At 46.6% G+C, this 20441-nt stretch overlaps 1 protein-coding gene across 1 annotated transcript; it reads right to left on the bottom strand.

Annotated features, from left to right (window-relative positions):
• Positions 1-13057: 13057 nt before the first annotated feature.
• LOC107106590 (gastrula zinc finger protein XlCGF8.2DB-like) lies at positions 13058-17019 on the bottom strand. Its single transcript, XM_015406771.1, has 2 exons — positions 16983-17019; positions 13058-14198 (listed from the first exon to the last, which is right to left on the bottom strand). Exons 1-2 carry the CDS (start codon positions 17017-17019, stop codon positions 13195-13197), a joined length of 1041 nt encoding a protein of 346 aa, XP_015262257.1. The 3' UTR covers positions 13058-13194.
• Between the last annotated feature and the right edge of the window lie 3422 nt (positions 17020-20441).

The following is a 20441-nucleotide window of genomic DNA, read 5'->3' as shown; positions in this document are numbered from 1 at the left end:
TCCCCCCGCTCATTCATGGAAGGGTGGTGTTCCCTTTCCTTATTCACCTTTGTCAAAAAATGACAGTATTTGAGAGTCAAAGACCAACCACAAAGCCCGACCTTAATAGCTCCTGTAAGATTTTTCCTGGTTCTATCTTCTGATGGCCAGAACGTCATAAAATATAATGTCAATCTCGTATGTTATGTATAATGTATGTAACTCTTATAGCCGCCCTGAACCCTCGGGGTAGGGCGGGATACAAATCTAAAGATAAATAAATAAATAGGCCTTGCCTCACAAAGTTAGTGTAAGTTAGCTTGAGTACTAATAGCTCACTGAATCGGCTTTTGACTTCCTGTAACAAATCTGTAACAAATCCTGTCAGGAGCTGCGGTGGCTCAGTTCGAGACCCGGGTGCCGCATGATGGAGTGAGCTCCCATCTCTAGTTCCAGCTCCTGCCAACCTAGCAGTTCGAAAGCAAGAAACTACAAGTAGATAAATAGGTACCACTTTGGTGGGAAGGTAACAGCGTTCTGTGCGCCTTGGTGTTTAGTCATGCCGGCCACATGACCATGGAAACGTCTTCGGACAGCGCTGGCTCTTCGGCTTGGCAACGGAGATGAGCACCGCAACCCTAGAGTCAGATTCGACTGGCTTTCAAGCAAGGGAACCTTTACCTTTTTTAACAAATCTAAAGAGGCATTTCCCCCCATTCCCCATTGTTCTAATGTTACTCGACTAGTACCAGGCAGTTGTGCTGTAACATTTTATGAATAGCTGGTCTTCTTCTAGCATGAACACACAAACGAAGCTGCTTTATACTGAACCAGACCATTGGGCCATCAAGGTCAGAACTGTCAACTCAGACTGGCAGCAGAGGGTCTCAGGCAGAGGTCTTTCACACCCCCTACTGCCTGATCTTCTTAACTGGAGATGCCGGGGACTGAACCTGGGATCTTGTGCGTGCAAAACATATGTTCTGCCACTGAGCCACGGCCCTTCAAACTCCCAGCCAACAGAGCAATGACACTTGTTAGCAGCAGTCAGAGAGGAGTTTCTCTTCAAGTTCCACTCGTACACTCAGAGAAATATCATGAATTAGACCACAACATAAAGATAGACATATTTTGCGTGCTCTCAAGGCCTTTTGATATATAAGCTCTTAGTGCCTTGTGACAGAATAAGCTTCTCAGATCTGGATGCAGTGAGCTTGCTCCCTTTCCCAGAAATTCTTGGGTACACCGACTTAGAACTTTAATTCATTTTAATAAAATTTAGACAGTGAAGGAATGTCATGTTTGCGCTTTCATTTTAAATACCTTTTGCTTAGGCCCGTGATCTGTGTATCTATGACTCATTTTTTTTTCATGTTTTAGTTATACAATAAAGTTATTAACCAGAAGTCGTTTTGATTACTGACTGGGATAAACACGGTTTTCATAAGGGACCTGGAATAAATAAGTAAACTAATACTCCCTTGAAGTCAGAAGACTGGGCTCTGAGACAATTCCAGAGGAAAAATTCACTCAGCACAGTCACTTATTTTATATATTTACTTCACTTAAAACACCACCCCCCCACAAATGTGTAACTTATTAGTTAGAGCATTGCTAAAATTCAAACACGGAAACTTCTTTAGTTTCGATATGGTTGGGTGTTGTTGGTTTTTTGGTAATACTCCCTCACAAATTGGTCGCCTAGACTGGCATAATTAAGCAGATAACTTTTTACACTCACATCTGCCATTTTAAGATTTTCAAGGGCCATGTCATTTTACTGGCTGCATAATATGGCGGGTGGGGCTCCTCATTCCAAGCGTGCAACTCCATGCGTGTTTACCTTGGAGCAGGGCCCACAGAATAAAATAGGAATTACCACTGAATACAATGCACTGGTTTACTGTGTAAATCTCAAGTCACAGTGATGCAAGAATCCAGAAACATAACTAGTCAAACCCAGGTTTCAGTACAGTTTTTGGACGGATAAATCAGGGGGCTACAAAATATTAAAGAAGGTATACAGTCCTAGTTGCTCCACCTCAAAAAGAATACTGTAGATTTTGGGGAAATGCAGAAAAGAGAGATCGAATTGATCATGACGCCGGAACACTTTCCCTGCAGGGAAAGTCTGTGAAACTGGTTCTTTTCTGTATCCTGGAATTCCATGTCAATCTTTGTATCATTTGTATACAATCTTTGTATACAATCAATGTATAATTTTTTTTAGGTTTGAGTTTATTTAGTTAACATCAGTAGGCCTGAGATTTGCCTGAGAGACTTCCTGCAAAAGCTACAAATCAGGCCATTTTTCACTTGCTGTTCCAGTGTACAGATAACAACGTCCTTCAGAAAGCCATTTGGCCAGACTGAACTAGTTTGGCTGTTTGTTCCAGTGGCTTATGAATAGCTGGTCGTCTGCCAGCATAAATTCCGGGGAAAAGACCTCTGACGCTGTTAGCAGTTGGCAGAATGTAGCTTTCAGGTTTTTACTAAAAAATAACATTTGTATGCTCAGAGGAATATCATTAAACAGACAACATATCCAAAACATGGCTTTTACGCACACACACTCTATAAATCTTATTATGTTTGATACTTTTTTTGTGGCACTGTTTCTAATTTTTGTAATCCTGCTTCTTCTGCATTCTTCTTAGATCACTCATGCCATTTTATACCATGTAAGCCGTCTTGCATCTTGGTGAGAAAGGTGGACCATAAATAATGGAAATAAATCAGGGCTTTTTTTTTTAGAAAAAGCCCAGCAGGAACTCCTCAGCATAATAGCCCACACCCAACAGTAGAAACTCATTAGCATATTAGGCCACACCCTGACAGCACAGCTCATTAGCATATTAGGCCACACCCCATGCCTTCCCTGGCTTCCCTGGGCACCCCACGGCTGCAGGGAACCTGGGCAAGCCCCCTCTTGGAGGGAAGGGAAGGCAGTTTAAACTGTCTTCCCTTGGCCTACCCGAGCGCCCCGTGGCTGCGGGGAGCCTGGGCAAGCCGGCCCTTGGACAGGCCAGGAAAAGCACGGGAGGCATTTAAATACCTAAACTCTTCGTGTCTTGTGACACGACCTTCTCAGAGACTGACTGAGTGAAGCTGAGGCTTTTCAGCAAATGCTTGGGAAAAGGGTAAGCGAAATCTGATTCATTCATAAATCCAATGCACGTAGAATAGGAATGTCATGTACACTCTTTTTATTTTTAGCTGTTGCTTATGCCTGGGTCATTTGTGTATCCTCAATTCCTTCCTATCTCATTTTTCTTCCCATTTAGTCAGATTACTTTAAAGTAACGTTTGTAACTAGAACACAGTGTGATTACTGGTTGGCAAAACAAGGTTTTCACAAGAGACCTGGACTAAATAAACTTGGCATTTTCCCTTCAATCAGACGACTTAGCCATGGAAAGAGGTGAATTCTGGAGGGAGAATCTATTCAGCACTGAGGTACGCACTCCTCACAATTACCTTCAACCAACAGAGCCACGTTTACTTCCATTCCCAGGCATGAGGCCTACACCTCAAGGAGACTTACAGCGTACTAGTTCCTCCATTGGCAGTTGTTTCAAGGTGGGAACCAGTTACCAACCACATGCCCCCCCCAGAGCAATGGCCTTGCCCACTTTCATGGTATACAGGGCAGGTGCCCCGTCCCGAAAAGCAGGCCCTGAAGAGGGTGCTTTGTGCATGCGCAAAGATCGCCATTCTGTGGGTGGCTGCCTATGCGCATGCGCAAACTGAGTTTAAAAAACAAACAAACCGCTGACGCCCGCTGTGTGTGAACGGGCATACAGCGATGGGCTCTGCAGACAGGAGGTAAGTGTGATCGCATTTCAGCCGGCATAAACTGCACCGGTTCCAACCGGTACAGTTTATGCCGGCTGAAACACCCCGTCTGAACTCTGTGTCATACAGTGGCTAAAACCCAGGTGCCATCAGGAGGTCCACCAGCAGGGTCAGGATGGCTATCAGGCCCTCTTTACTTGAATAAGCATGCAAAGCGGCCTTATCCTGAATGGACTATTGGTCCGGATGGACTAGTGGCCCATCAAGACCAGTATTATCCACCAGACTGGCAGTGGCCCTCCAGTTTTATATAGATATCTTTCACATCATCTGCCGACTGGTCCTTCTAAGTGAAGATACTGGGAACTGAACCTGGGAATTCTGCATGCCAAGCAGACCCTCTACCACTGAGCTATGGCCCCTTGCTGAATGACATGACAGTGTTCAGTGGCAGTATTTCTTTCTCCACAGCAGCATGGGAGGTGGCTGCAGCCCCTGTGACCTCTGTGTCATCTGACTGGCCAATGAGTGAAGCAGGCTGCTGGACTAGAAGGACCACAGGTCTGATCCAACATGGCCACCGCTCTTATGATCTTAATGAAGAGAATAAGAAATCCATTCAACTAAGACCTTCAGCTTCAATAGCTAAATGAAACCTCCATGTTCAGAGGCAGTCTACCTCTTGAACATTTGTCGCTGGAGACAAAGAAGCAGGGAGGGATCCAGCCTTCATATGCTGCTCACGTGTGCTTTCCACAGCAGTGGTGGCTGGTGACCCCAAGAGGCCAGGCGGGTCCTATAAGTCCCCTCTCCCCCCCCAGCTACTCTCATCATGCCTTACTTCAACAGTACCAATCCAAAACTCCTTCCACACACTCAATCCCAGACTCCACTTTCAGAAGCCCCTGCTAAAATCCACGACAACCAACAGGAACCTCCATGTTCAGAAGCACTATACCCCCGAACACCAGAACGCTGGCCCACGTTTGAAACATAGCACTGGCCTAGATGGACGCAAGAGATTTGCCCAGTCCCATGATCAGAGTACGAGGCAGAGTTCTCCCAAATCCCCACACTTCAAACATGCACAGTTTATCTCCACTCACCACAAATCCTAGAAAGAAGTTCCCCAAAATTGAAACTCCCACCCCAGTTCCCCCAAATCAATTCCCCTTCAATTAGCCGACACAGGCAGGAGATCCAACGCGTGCGTCACGTCGCCCATGCACTGGGAAAAGCCTGACCTGCTGATTTTTTTCTGCTGAACATCTGTCTCTTAAATAAGGTGAGCAACCCTAATCCAGAGTCTCAGACAGAGAGAGGTTTTCCTCATCACCAGTTCTTGAGATCCTTTTATCTGAACCATCCGAGGATTGTATCCGAGACATTCTGCATTCAAAGCAGGGACCAGCCCCTTCCCAAAGACCACACAAGTTATATCAAGCAGAGCCCTTCGAACACTAAACCAGGGAGAGGCAGTGTGGCGTAATGGTTAAGAGTGCTAGACCAGGATCTGGGAGATTGGTATATAAAGCCTCTATGTTGTCACGGAAGTTCACTGGGGGGTTATGGGAAAGCCACTCTCCCTTAGCCTAATCTCCCTCACAACGAACACTAAACCAGGGAGAGGCAGTGTGGGGTAATGGTTAGAGTGCTAGACCAGGATCTGGGAGATGAGTATATAAAGCCCCTATGTTGTCATGGACGTTCACTGGGGGGGGTTATGGGAAAGCCACGCTCCCTTAGCCTAACTTCCCTCACATGTTTGTTTGTGTGGATAAAATGGGATACCCTCCATTTCCAACTTTTAACAGTCGTTTTCTGGTGGAGAGATAAGCTTCATATGTGCGAGTGACAAAATTCATGCGCAGTTGCACACTTGCTCAGATGTTGTTAAAGGCACAAGAGCTACAATGAGTGGTGTGTGTTTTATTTTCTGGTGTACTGCCAAACATAAGAACATAAGAAGAGCCCTGCTGGATCAGGCCAATAGTCGATCTAGTCCAGCATCCTGTCTCACGTAGTGGCCGACTAGTTCCTCTGGACAGCCAACAACAGGGCATAGAGACTGAGGGAGCTAATTTGGTGTGGTTAAGAGCGGCAGACTCTAGTCTGGAAAACCGGGTTTGATCCCCGACTCCACATGAAGCCAGTTGGGTGACTTTGGGTCAGTCACAGTTCTCTCCGAGCTGTTCTCTCAAGAGCACTTCTCTCACAGCCCCACCTACCTGACAGGGTGTCTGTTGTGAGGAGAGGAAGGGAACTTGATCGTAAACCGCTCCGAGACTCCTTCAGGTAGTGAAAGGCAGGGTATAAATCCAATCTCATCTTCTTATACCAAATCAGCTGATTTCTCCATATAGCAAAATACTGCCTATTCTGACTGGCAGTGACTCTCCTGGGACCTGGGCAGATAAAGATCTTTCCCAACTGCCCAAGATCCTCTTAATGGAATATGTCGGGAATCGAACCTGGGACCTTCTGCATGCAAAACAGGTGCTCTTCCCACGGAGTCACCACCTTCCTGTGAACGTTCCAGTCTAATTCATAACAAGGAGGGAGCGATCCTGTTATGAAGCTGGCAGGAACCAAGAAGAGGAAGAGGAGGGAGGGGAGGGGAGGGGAGAGGAGGAGGAGATTGGATTTATACCCCACCCTTCACTACCCAAAGGAATCTCAGAGCGGCTTACAAACTCCTTTCCCTTCCCCTCCCCACAACAGACACCCTGTGAGGTACACATTAGAGTGCCAGCGTGGTGGTGTGGTTAAAATGTCAAAAAAAATATGTCAGACTAGGATCTGGGAAACCCAGGTTTGAATCCCTACTATGCCATGGAAACTTGCTGGTTGACCTTCGGCCAGGCGCACACACTCTCAACCTAACCCACCCCACAGGGTTGTTGTGAGGATACAATGGAGAACAATGGGCAGCATGGTTGGATATAAACAAACAAACAAACACCTTCTTGTACCTTCTCGGATGCATACCTGCCTGATTGCCTCTTGCACTTTCCCATTTTCGCTGTCCATGGTTAAGATGGGCAGATCTCCAAAAGCAGATAGCTGTGTCCCTGCTGGAAGAAAAAAAGGAAAGAACAAAAGGGGTGCAGGTGTGAGAGGAGGAGAGCATTTTTTGTTTCTATGAGACTGGGGCTGGAGAGGGGAGAAAAGGAGAACCAAAATAGCTAACAACACAACCGTCTCAGCATGGTGGCGAAAACAGCCGGAGAACGAGAAGTCCAAAGAAGCCGGCAAGGATATAACTCAAGGCATTTTAAAATGTCTTCCTGCACTGACCAGGGTCGAAATCTCACCTGGAACAGAAATCTAGACTGCTCAGCAGTACAGAACATGTTACTGGGACAGGGAAAGGGTCTCTCTGAGCATGCACAGAGTACATTCTCCCCTTTCCTCACACAAACAACACAGCCCGCCCACCCCCAAGTGCTCCCCCCTTCAGATGAAATAAAAGATAAAACGGGGATTTTAAAACATTAGAGAATCCTTCTGAGCATGTGCAGAATACACACACCTATTAAGAAGCACAACGCCTTTCCCCAGCTTCTGAGAAGTAAAAGGCTTTTCGGGAGTAAAAGAGTGATGCAATCACAGTTGAGGGGTCTGAGCATGTGCAAGCAACCCCCCCCCCCCAAATCTGGAGAAGGAAGGCCTTCCAGAAGCTGATGCAATAAGATCAGATTTTTCTGAGCATGTGCAGAGTGCACACCCCCGGTCGCCTGATCAGTGCACAACTCCTTCTCCCCCCCCCCATCTAAGGGAAGCAGGAGCTTCCGTGAAAGGTGGCACGATATATTTCCTCTGATCATGTGCAAAGTACATTTTCTCCCACCTCCGGATATGCTTTCCAAACAGGCGTAAGGTCGGGTGCTCGCTCGTCTCTCTTTGAAAAATCAAGAATAAATAAATGCAACCTTGCAGGTCAGCTCCCGAGTCCAGCCTCTAACGTTTAGGAGGAATGTCTAAATTGCAAACTTAAACCGGTTAGACGCCCACTGGCTTCCCTTCCCGGGGAACTCTGGGAATTGTAGTTCCGCAAGGCAGGCAGACAAGGGGGTCTCTAGCGAGCTAGTCTTTGCACGCCCTTCAGACTACACCGCCCAGGATTCCTTTCAAGGAGACGGCGTTAAGCATGCCTCTGCATGAGACTAGTTTTCTCCCGCAGGAACCGCCGGATTAAAACAATGAACCGCAGAGGAGGGTTTTTGGGTTATTTTCTGTCTACAGATTCAAAGTCGTGTACTCTTCTGGGACTTCGATTTTGAGACGATTGGGGGGAGCTGGTTTGAAACCGGTTTACGGTGATCGTGCAGTGTAAACAAAACACGCCTTCTTTTGGTTTTGTCCAACTCCTCCTCCCCCCACCCCGTGGCAGGAGAAAGAGGCCTTTCCTAAACCCCTCAGACCGCCGCAGCAATCGGGGGGGGGGGCGTCACCGTTCACAAGGGCAGTGCCCGGATAGGGAATCTGGTGTCGGAAGAAGCATGGCCGGACTCGGAGCAAGAAAATGCAAGAGAGGCAGAGTCGCCGCCTTCGCCTCTTTTCCCCTATACGAACGCCCAGAGCCATCTGGTGGCCAGAAAGAGTGGAGTAGTAATCCACCATTGTCAGATCCCCGGGCCAGTTCAAGAACAAAGCAAGTCACCTCCCTCTCTCCACTTTGCTTAAAATGAAACTTTTACTGCTCCCTGACAGGCAGAATTTCAACAGGAGTAGAATGATTCCAGTGGGTAGCTGTGTTGGTCTAAAGCGGCAGAACAAGCAGGTCCTTAAAGAGATGGGAGTACCAGACCACCTCACATGTCTCTTGAGAAACCTGTATAAGGGCCAAGAAGCGACAGTTAGAACCGGATATGGAACAACTGATTGGTTCAGCATGGGAAAAGGAGTACGACAAGGATGTATATTGTCACCTTGCTTATTTAATATATATGCAGAGTACATCATGCAAAATGCTGGCCTGGATGAATCACAAGCGGGAATTAAGATTGCTGGGGAAAATATCAACAACCTCAGATATGCAGATGATACCACTCTAATGGCTGAAAGTGAAGAGGACCTGAAGAGCCTCTTGCTCAGGGTAAAAGAGGAGAGCGCAAAAGTGGGCTTGAAGCTCAACATCAAAAAAACTAAGATCATGGCATCCGGCCCCATCACTCCTTGGCAAATAGAAGGGGAAGTCGTGGAAGTAGTGACAGACTTCACGTTCCTGGGATCCCAGATCACCGCAGACTGTGACTGCAGCCATGAAATTAAAAGACGCCTGCTCCTTGGGAGGAAAGCGATGGCGAACCTAAACAGCATGATAAAAAGTAGAGACATCACCCTGCCAACAAAAGTCCGCATGGTCAAAGCAATGGTATTCCAGTAGTCATGTATGGCTGCGAGAGTTGGACTATAAGGAAGGCCGAGCGCCGAAGAATAGATTCTTTTGAACTATGGTGCTGGAGAAGACTCTTGAGAGTCCTTTGGACTGCAAGAAGATCAAATCAGTCAATCCTAAAAGAAATCAACCCTGACTGTTCCCTGGAAGGCCAGATAATGAAACTGAAGCTCAAATACTTTGGCCACCAAATGAGAAGGGAGCACTCCCTGGAGAAGACCCTGATGCTGGGAAAGATTGAAGGTCAAAGAAGACGGGGACGGCAAAGGATGAGATGGTTAGACAGTGTCATCGATGCAACGAACATGAAATTGAGCCAACTTCAGAGGATGGCGGAAGACAGGAGGGCCTGGTGGGAGATGATCCATGGGGTCGCGAAGAGTAACAAGAACAACAACAGATTTAGACTCCAGTGGCACCTTTAATACCAACAAAGGTTTATTCAAGGTATGAGCTTTCGTGCACACACACTTTTTCAACTACATTAGAATGGCAGGCAAGGTTCAAACTTTTAGCCAGAGAATAAACAGCAAATTAACATGATGAATTTGCTATTCATTCTCTGGCTATAAGTTTGAACCTTGCCTGCTGTTCTAACAGATTTGAAAAAGTGTGTATGCACAGGAAGAAGAAAAAGAGAAGAGATTGGATTTATACCCCGCCCTTCACTTGGAGTCTCAGAGCGGCTTACAAACTCCTTTCCCTTCCCCTCCCCACAACAGACACCCTGTGAGGTGGGTGGGGCTGAGAGAACTCTTGACACAAACTGCTCTTTCTCAAGGACAGCTGTGCCAGAGCTTGTGACTGACCCAAGGTCACATCAGCAGGTGCAAGTGGAGGAGTGGGGACTCAAACCCGGTTCTCCCAGATTAGAGTCCGCGCACTTAACCAGTACACCAAAGCTCATACCTCCTTGAATAGACCTTTGTTGGCCTTAAAGGTGCCATTGGACTCTAACTTTGTTGTACTGCGTCTGCCCTAGACCAACATAGCTGACCAACTGGATCTATCTTTACTTCAAGGTATAAGCTTTTGTGTGCCCTCTGAGTAGTGACCCTGGACTTCATCGCTGGTCTTTGGAGATCTGCAAACAGGCGAGCCTCGGCCAGTCTCCCCTCCAAGTACTAACCAGGCCCAACCCTGCTTAGCTGCCAAGCTAACCTGGGCCATCCACGTCAGGGCAGAAAGTTAGATACCCAGATGAGTCGGAGGCCAGTAGGCCCTGTTTCTCAGTATGAAGATGGTGTGGCATTACACTGCCACACACGGATGAAAACAAGATCCAGTCAAGACATCGTTGCTAGGGAACTCTTCCAAAGAACATTTTATCTTACCCTGCTTTTCCTCATTTTGTCTACCTGGCTTTCAGGTTTCACAAAGCCAGTGACTGTATACATTTTTGAAAGATTTATAATGCTTGCAGTTTACATGAGGCATTTTTGTTTTGTTTTTAGTGGAGCAGCAACGTGTTAGAACTTGTTCCTTTACTGTGTGGATCATTCCCAGCTGTTGATAAAGTGGCAAAGGAGGGTGAGATCAATCAACCAGTCCCAAAGCGAGTTTGCTTTCCCCACAAAAACATTGGGGCAGTCCTGGCTGTTCTCTGTGTCTTTGAACCCAAGAAGCATCACCTTTAAATAGGTGCAGAGCGCACTTGTTCAAAAGCAACTGGCAGTGTCGCACAGGAAGTGATGTCACCACATCAGCGACTTCCAGGCAATGCTCTGGTATTGGGGGGAAAGCTCTATGGTAGAAGCTGGTTTCACCTTAAGAGTTTTTGCCCAAATACCAGCGCATCGCCCAGAAGTCACTGATGTGATATCACTTTCTGTGTGACACTAGCAACATGACCTAGGCCGCCTTTTTTCTACTGATGTCCCCCCATCCCCCACCAGTTGACAATCCTAGTTGGTGTAAAGATTAAAATGGAGAGACCCTGCCTTGAGGAAAGCTGGGATTAAAATATGTAGATAGCCCAAAGGACCTTCCCAATTCAAGCTTTATGAAAGGGGGTGATGGGGGGGGGGTAGTCATCGTGCAATGGCACACAATGTCACTTCCGGCTATGTAACCAGAAGTGATGTCACCTGTTGTTCTAGCAATCTCTGGCGCCCTAGGCAATAGCCTAGGTGTGCTTAATGGGAATCCTCCAGACCCATCCTGTGTACTCCATGAATGAGCCTTGTCCACTTAACAACTAATCCTTGTTCATCGTTAAGTGTGAAAGCAACTGCTCCCAGTTTGACCAGACAGTGAGAGAGTTACAGAATTTGTTAGTTATCAGTAAATTGCTGATCCCCCCCCCCCTTCTAGTTGAAAACCTGACAGACTTGCTTAGTGATGAAGGCTAGCTACAGCATCTGAAAGGCATGCAGATATGTAGAAATGTCCACCTCCTTGCGGGTCGAGATCTCGTAACTCTGTTCCTTTTCACACAGAGCGTTTCTCCTCAGAGTTCTGCAGTACACGGTGTACACCTGCACGGGAGTGCAGAAGGAGCAGCCGTCTAAGCCTCTCTCGGCAGCCTCCAAAGCAGTAGCTGTAAGATAACTAAATGGGGTAGTCACCGAAGAAACCACACCCAAGGAAAGTGAGGCTCACCTGGAAATTCGGAGTCTTCCAGAAGATCAGAACGGGGATCTGTCCCCATTCCCGCCATATCATGACTAAAGGAATTCAGCTCTCGCAGTTTGCCGTTTTATTGATTGCCACAGGAATAAACAGAGTTGGAGAACTCGCTTTCCGAAACAGAGAAGCGATTATCAACACAGACAATACTTACGTATTCCAACCCTCGCTCCAAATATTTTTTGTAGCAAAATAACAGTTGTCTCTCTCAAAGACAAAGAATTTTCCGCCTGCACTACTTTTAGACGGGAACAGTTAACGTTTTATTGGTTCTGCATTGTCCTGGTTTTATTTTTGAAGCAGCAGAACTTTGCCCTGCCGTTTCCATTCTAATGTCATACTGCTCTATTCCACACAACCTCTGTACGAGGTGCACAATAAGCTTCCTTTCCATGTTAATCTCCCCCCCCCCCTTTCCTAGGTGGAAAACAGCCAGCTTCAAAAATACATGTTTGGGGAACAGCTGGGAAAGAAGCCAGCATCCCACACCACAGAAAGTAAGAGATCCATTGCCCTTTCTTCTAGATCCTGTGCCTGTATCAAGGGCAAAGATTCCCCCTCCCCCTTTCATGTGAAAATCATTTTTTTCTGGACGGACCATCCAAAAACAAAAAAAAATAGCCAACACAGCTGAGAATTAATACAAAGTTGTCTGAGAAGGATGGTGTACCACTTCAGGTTATGGGGTTTTTCCCCTTTCTTTTAAACACGCCCCTCTAATATATGAAAAAAATTGTAAACAGAAGGCTGGTGAATCAAAAAGGAGAATTTAATATAAACCTCAGTCTCTCTTTTTAAGTTCTCCTGTGCTAGTTTCTTATATTAAATCTTTCCTCTCAATGCGCTTTATTAAACATAAAACATCTAGTTCTCCAGACGGACTTGACATAAATCTCATTTGCTGATACACTGGATTTGTTTTAAAACTAGTATAACAGGTTAAAAAAATTATAAAAATCTAGCACATCCAGAAAAGAATTATATTAAACCACTCTTAGACCTTAGTCCTAAAAACATTCAGTATTAAGTCCCATTTTATGCATAGGGTCTTCTCTCAGGAAAGAAAGAACCTTGAATAAAATGGGACTTACTACCCAATAGACCTGCTTGGGACGACTCCCTTAAATCCTTTTTCTTGGCAAGTTAGTTCTTTATGTCTGCGCTTTCTCCCTGGGGAGCTAGTCTTCTAAGTGTACAAAGTGTTTCACGTATTAAAAGAATCAGCAATTTGAATTTGTTAGAAGCGCAGAATTCTCGTCTTTCTGCACAAATGACTCCAATTTGTCATCAGATTTCCCCCACCACATCCACACTGAAAAAGGTCATGTGTTTTTGGTGACGCTTATATTTGTGGTGAGAATGTTCCCCCATCCCCCGTTCCTTACAGAACACTAATAATATTTTGTCCCATGAATTCTCTGATGCCTAAGGAGAGTCTCTTTTTGACCGAAGCTTTCCCCGCACTCCAGACATTCGTAGGGTTTCTCCCCTGTATGTACTCTCCAGTGCCTCATCAGGGTCTCTCTCTGATTGAAGCTTTTTCCACACATCGGGCACGAGTATGGTTTCTCTCCTGTGTGAACTCTCTGGTGACGAACCAGTTTGGCTTTCTCGCTGAAGCTTTTCCCACACTGAGAACAGGAGTACGGCCTCTCCCCGGTGTGGATTTTCTGGTGCGCAGCCAGATTCCCTTTCCTTCGGAACCTCTTCCCACACCAGGGACAGTCATAAGGCTTTTCGCCAGTGTGGACCCTTTGATGTCTACTCAGTTGGACCCTCTCACCGAAGCACCTCCCGCACTCAAGGCACTCGTATGGCCTCTCGCCTGTATGGACTGTCTGATGCGTGAGGAGGTTCCCTTTCCGGGGGAAGCTTTTCTCGCACCCGGAACACTCAAAAGGTTTCTCCCCCATGTGGACCTTCTGGTGCCGAAGCAGCTTGCCTCTATCATAGAAGCTTTTCCCGCACTCGGAGCAGCCGTACGGCTTGTTCCCCGTATGGATTTTCTGATGCGCAAGGAGGTTGTCTTTCCGTTGAAAGTTCTTCCCACAGACAATGCACTTGTAAGGTTTTAAACCTGTATGGATCATCTGATGTTTTGCCAGCTGGGACCGGTAATGAAATCTTTTCCCACATTCGGGGCACGGGTGTTTTCTCTCGGCCTCCTGGGACGCACGTTTGTTAAAGGATCGCAGACCTTCCACAAACTGAACAGATCCACGCCATCTCTGTACAGCCCTCCTGCCTTGAAGCCTCTCCAAATCACCACCTCCTTTGCGGGTCTCAGGTTTCACGGATCCAGGGGATCTCTCTGGGAAGACCTCCTGTGATCCAGCCGCCTCAGGACCGCTCCACTGAAAATTCTCCACTTTGATCTCAGTCGGGGTCCTGTTATCTGTGGGAACAGGGATGGCATGCAGATCAAATAGGGGAGAAGGGGCAGAGGGGTAATGGGAGAGAAGAGAGAAGGGGGGGGGGAGAACTACGGACACAGAAAAATCAAGTCAAATTCACTAACCTCGATCTAAGAGAAGACAGAAGGTGGAACCAGATCACACACCCTTGAAGTCCCAGAAAATTAGGCCACCTGAGTATCTCCAAGTGACTCTCTCCTTCCCTTCCTCTCCCCACAACAGACACCCTGTAAGGTAGGTGGGGCTGAGAGAGCTCTGAGAGAACTGCCCTTGAGAGAACACTTCTGTGAGAACTATGGCTTGCCCAAGGCCACCCAGCAGCTGCATGTGGAGGAGTGGGGAATCAAACCCAGTTCTCCCAGATTAGAGCCCGCACACTTAACCACTACACCTAACAACTGCCTGGTGATGTCTGTTCCGAGCCTAGCCTCAGAGATAAGATACGGAGGTTAGAAGATGAAGACCTAAACTATAAAAACTAGAAATTCAAACAAAAAGAAGAAGAAAGAAGATGAAGACACAGACTACAGTTGCCTGCAGTGAGGCAAAGCACCCCAACTTTCCCCCTCAAGGGTTAATTTGAATGAAAATGGGCTGTCCACTCTGCAGGTGTTACTGACTGATCTCTTGGCCCACATAGTCCTTATCATCTTCAAGACCAGAGTTGGAAACATGGCAATTAGCTTCTCACAAGAACCTCCAGTCACTGGATGGGAGTGGGGAGGTCAGAAATAGTGAGGTAATTTTCTAGAGGATTCCGGCAAGACTGTGTGCTGACTGGGTGTCGTCACTGCCTGATGTTGCTTGACCAAAAAAACATAATGGAGTTAAGAACCTGGAGAAAAAAGCTAGCTTGGATTTTGATGGACTAAAGGCCTGAATTATGTCACACTTGAACTGCAGTTGTTAGCAACGTAGAGCACGCCCGCGCTATGGCCTGTTGACTCTTGAATTTAAGGTCTGTGCCATCTAGCGAAAGTCTTGGAAAGTGTTCGATAGTTAAGCTAGTTTTCTTGTTTTCCTCCTGTATGATTCTGTGGTGATGTGTTGCTTGTAGCTTGAACCTTTATTTTGTTAGAAACTAAACAAGCTATATAACCTTTTTATAAAACTAAAGAAACATCTGCTCATTTGTGAGCAAAAGCCCTGGGGACCCATGGGGTTCAGCCTAGGACTCCTTGACACCTGCCATGAGTAATTATGTATAGGTTAGGGTGCTGAACTGTGCAGTAAAGAAATGTAATTGGTAGATGTAGTAAATGATACTAAATATGTAGTGAATAGGTCACAGGGTAAGTGGAGAAGAAAGATAATGCTATATAATGCATGGTGTGTCTGTTTTAGAACTCTGGAGAAAATACTTTCAGTGTCTGAGTTAGGATCCCTCTGTCGTTTGAACTACTTAAATAAATTATTTTCTGCTGTCTCTATTTCAACCCCTCATGGAAGCCTCGAGAATTTCCCCCATCAAGCTAGTAGCCAAAACAAGGTAAACGGTAGCAGAAAAGCGATCCTAGAAGCCAGCCGAAGGACCCAAGACGCAAGAGGATGGTACAACAGGGAGGAGCTACAAGAAGAAGAGACACCGCCCAAAATACACGGAGAAGGCAGAATGACAAAGGGAGGGAAGGAAGTGGCATTCACAGAGCACGCAAAAGCATCTTGCTCTTCCTCCAAAAAGCTCAGAGGTTTTCCCCTCCTCTATTTGATCCTCATAACAGCCCTGTGAGATGGTGGAGATTGCATGACTGATCCAAGGTTACCCAGCAAGCCTCCTTGGCACAGTGGGGATCTGAACCCGGCTCTTCCAGACAGGGCCCAGACCTGGCCTTCCCTATGTACTAATAAAGTTAAGTTCGGTTTTGGTAATGGTTATTACAATGAGGTTTTGTGAAAGCTCATATCAAAATAAACGCCGTTTGTCTTTAAAGGTACCGCTGGACTCCTGTTTTATTTTGCTAAGACAGATATCCCTTTGCAGCCTCCCTGGTATTAAATCTCAGGGCTGTTCCCCTGCATGGATCTTGCAACTCCAGGAATAATCTTTCCAGCCAGTCAGAAAGAGCTGCAGGACCACAAAGGACTGTGGGTAAACTCTACATGCCTTCTCCGCACAAATGGCAGGAAACTGCCTTTTTTTTCTTTTTAAAGGGACACTGCTTATATTTTTTGTGGCAAGTTGAGAAGTGTGATGCAAGGAAGTATTTTGTGGCCTGGCCTCATTTATTTAGATGTCAACTTTTCTTTTTTACAAAATATCCCTTCCAACTGGAGATCACAGGGATTGAACCTGTGACCTTCCGCATGCCAAGCAGATGTTCAAGCGCTAAAAGGGAATTCTCATGGAGGAAAAGTTTATCCATGGCTCCTAGCCATGATCTCTGAGGGGAACCTCCACATTCAGAGGCACTACGCCTCTGAATCCCAGAGCCCAGAGGCAACCTCAGGGAAAGGCCTCAGCCTCTCTCCCTTATTTGTGTGGCTATCCATAGGAACTGACTGGCCACTGTGTGAGACAGGATGCTGGACTAGGTGGACCATTTGTGATCCAGCAGGGCTCTTCTTATGTTCTTAACACTGAGGCTCCTTCCCTGCATTTTACTTAGACCCTTGGGTCTACCTCATCCTTTCAAATGGAGATGTCTGGGACTGAACCTGGGACCTTCTACATAACGAGCACCTTCTCTGCCTCTGCGCCATGGCCCTTCCCAATATAAATTGGGCCCAAGAGCTGAGTTTAACAGGGAACTCTTGGCATACGTTACCAGGGAACCCCATATGTACTGGCTGCTCTGACTCCATCTTGGCTAAATTCAAATTGGTTGCCATTTCAGGAGCTAGCAATTCCATGCTTCAGAGGAGGTGAGCTCAGCCTCTCCTCAGGCTATGCTAACAGGTGGCCAAAACTTTTGGCGGGAAACTGATTCACTGAAGGGCCATCTACATACCTACCCATTGCCACAGGGGCTTGCGCCCACCTAGACCAATCTGTGCCACTTCATCAGCAAGCACAAATCTTCCTAAGTACAAAATCTAATTACTATCAAGTAACCTGGTGAGTTTGGCTGCTGTTACTGACCTTGCCTAAATGTCTCCTCCCAATCTGCCTCAGGCATGGGTGAAGCTTCCACCCTGCCAGCCCTTTCATCTGCTCTGCTTGGATACAATCACCTTTTGCTAACTTTATGGGAAACCCCTCTTCCTAACTCAAAGTAAAAAACCCCACATATTCTCATCCAGGACTCACCCTGAACTCCTGGACCTCACAATTATTTCTTCGATATTCAGTTTGGCACAGTGGTGCCAGGTTCAGTCCCCAGCACCTCCAGCTATCACTGCCAACTTTGAGGGGGGAGATTCCTGGAGATTTGGGGAGGGTACCTGGGAAGGTTTGTTGTAAGAAAAAAAAAATGAGACCTGTGGCGTCGTGGGTCAGCCATGGCTCAGCAATAGCGAGGACCTCTCAGGAGAAGGATCTTGACTATCCCCCCTCGTAAGTTCTTTCAGAGCTGTTCTCTCACGAGCAGTCCTCGAAAGAGCTCTCTCAGCCCCACCTGCCTCACAGGGTATCTGTTGTGGGGAGAGGAAGGGAAAGCAAATGTAAGCCGCTCTGAGACTCCAAGTGAAGGGCGGGGTGTAAATCCAATCTCTTCTCTCTTTCTTCTCTTTTGTGTGGACTCCTATAACGATCACTGTTCTGCCAGCCAAAATTGTGCGGTCTCACTCTTACCCCTCGACTGACTCAGAGGCTGCCTGTAATGATTTCAGGTTTTGGTGTGTGTGTTTCTTTAAATGTTTAATGTGACTGCAGTAATATAAGGAGAGTGATAGAGAGAGACAAGTGTGATGTGATTGACTGATGACTGAGAGTGTGGGAGGAGGGGTGTCTATGAGGTGATTCTGTGTTCTGGAAGAGGGGAGTGTGGAGAATTTTTGTGGGAGTCTGTATGACAGAGGAAGCAGTTGGAGGTTAGTTTAGCCTGTGTGGCTGTATGAGCAAGAGAGTTGAGCCTGTGTGGCTATATATGAGAAAGAGATTAGCCTGTCAGAGTTGAGTTTTGGTGTTTGAGAGACTGTGTGTGATGTCAAGCTTTGTCAGTTATATTTTCTTTCTTCAACAACAGTTCAAAAAATACCCAGAAACCTATTTTGTTCTTTTATAAATAAATCATTATTTGTTTTAAACTTATCCCAGCAATCAGAACAGTCCTTACTCGGGGCCACACAGTCCTCTGAAGCGCCCAGACACTGGGTCATTCTACCAAAATAGAGAGATTTGGAATTTTTAATTCCTGGTGGCAGCAGAAATCTACTAAGTTCAAGTACACAGAGTGTTTTAAAGGAGAAACAGTCTCCCCAATAAGCGAGGACGTCACACTGCCCATTCCATTCTTCTCTTCTGGAACCAGCAAACCTTCTTACTATGTCCTTGGTACCTTTGGAAGTTCTGCCCAGAGTCCCCTACACTGAATTTCTGGATCATCTGAACAGACAACATGCTGTACCCAGCTCAGCAGACCAAAGATAGGTAAACTCCTTATCTGTTCACTCCTTTTCTCTTAAAACCTCTCATTTCTCCTTCCTTAAATCTTCCCCTCTCCCATCTCCCTCCACTGCTCCTCGTGGCCATTCTCGAGCACAGAATTCCCATTCAACCAGAAGCTTGGCTCGGTTATATTTTCTCTTTTTCCCCTCTTGTGTAACTCTTAATATGCACTAGAAAAGAGCAGAGTCCAGTAGCAACTTAACTAACAAAATTTGTGGCGGGGTAGGAGCTTTCACTTCTTCAGATATTGCTAGAATGTGAGTCCATCTATCCTGTATATTGAAAAGTGGAGGGATTTCAGATGCCAAATGACATTAGCAGGCAAATGACAACAGCAGGCGTGATTGGACTAGGTGTGATATGCAGAGGGGTAGTAGGCATGGAGAAATCAGCATTGGTAAAAAGACAGGAAACCTAGGTCTCGACTTAGTCCAGGAAGATGCGTTGTCTTGAGCTTCATTATCAGTTGCGGTTCAGTGCTCTTCATATGCACGTCCTTCTAAACATAAGCAATTTCACTGTTCTTGTGCTTGAGTACCTTTTCAGTTGCTGCACCTCTATATTTCCCCTCAATAAATTTTAAACCTTGCTTTGGAAAAGATCTGGTTGTTTCCTAGTTACTGGTAGACTACTAGAGAAACTTTGAGCTTCCTGCACTCTATCCAGGTATAGATCCTTAAATCACATGATCTGCTTCCCCCTAATTGGCAAGTGTGTCAGTTTGCCAAGTTAGCCAGGCCGTGGAAGTGGGAAGAAGTTTCCCCTTGACACTGAGTCGAATGCCCCCAAATTGGTTCCAGATGAGTGTCCTGAAACATGTTAGAGAGTCCACACTTGTCCAAGAATATCCGAGAAAGGGGGCACACATGGTAACACATCTGCTTCACAGGAATGGGGGGGGGGCAGCATGTTGTATCTGAGTTCCAAAGGTACCTGCAGGCTCAAAAAGGTCGAGGACCCAGGGTTTATGCCAGTCAGAGAATTGGGCTTTTCTCAATGCAAGGTTCTGGTTGCTAAAAGAACAGAATTATTACTATCCCTTTGTTTTAAAGCATGGGCAATGTACACCAGCTGGTGCAACAGAAAACCTTGTCAGAGGAAACAGGGACCAGTGTTAAAACTATGTTGTCTGCCTGAAAGGGAAGGAAGAAATTAGTCCTTATGGTTGTTGTTGTTTTAACCACAAACACCTTAAAGACTAACAGAACTCAGCTTCAAACCCCTGCTCCGGCACAAAGGTCACTGGATGACCTGAGGCTAGTCAGTCTTCCCAACCTAACCAGCCCCGTAGCTAGGGACTTTTTTGGGAGGGGGCCTTGGGGGGAGGCCCACCAGGCAATTAAAACAAAGTTAATTAAATTAACTTTGACTTAATTGGTGGAACTTCTTAGAACTCCTAAGGTAGCCCTGTACCCACCCACCCCGGCTCCATCGCAAGGGTGTGTGTGTAATGCCCAGTGGCCACAGCTTCCCTCTTCCCCCCCCCCTTCAGCAAGGGGGAGGCCTTCCCTGCAAACTGCCCGTCTCCTTCCCTCCCCCTGAGGAGCCCCAGTTCCTCTTCCCATGGTGTGGCACCAGGGGCAGCCTCATTTCCAGGGCTGGGAGAGGCGAGGCGTGCTGGCCATAGAGGTGCCACGCGCGGGCTCGTTGGCGCAACGGAGCACAGCCAGGCACACCT

Source organism: Gekko japonicus, unplaced genomic scaffold (assembly GCF_001447785.1).
Source record: "Gekko japonicus isolate JY-2015 unplaced genomic scaffold, Gekko_japonicus_V1.1 scaffold542, whole genome shotgun sequence".
NCBI lineage: Eukaryota > Metazoa > Chordata > Lepidosauria > Squamata > Gekkonidae > Gekko > Gekko japonicus.
This window is presented reverse-complemented; position numbering and strand designations above follow the sequence as displayed.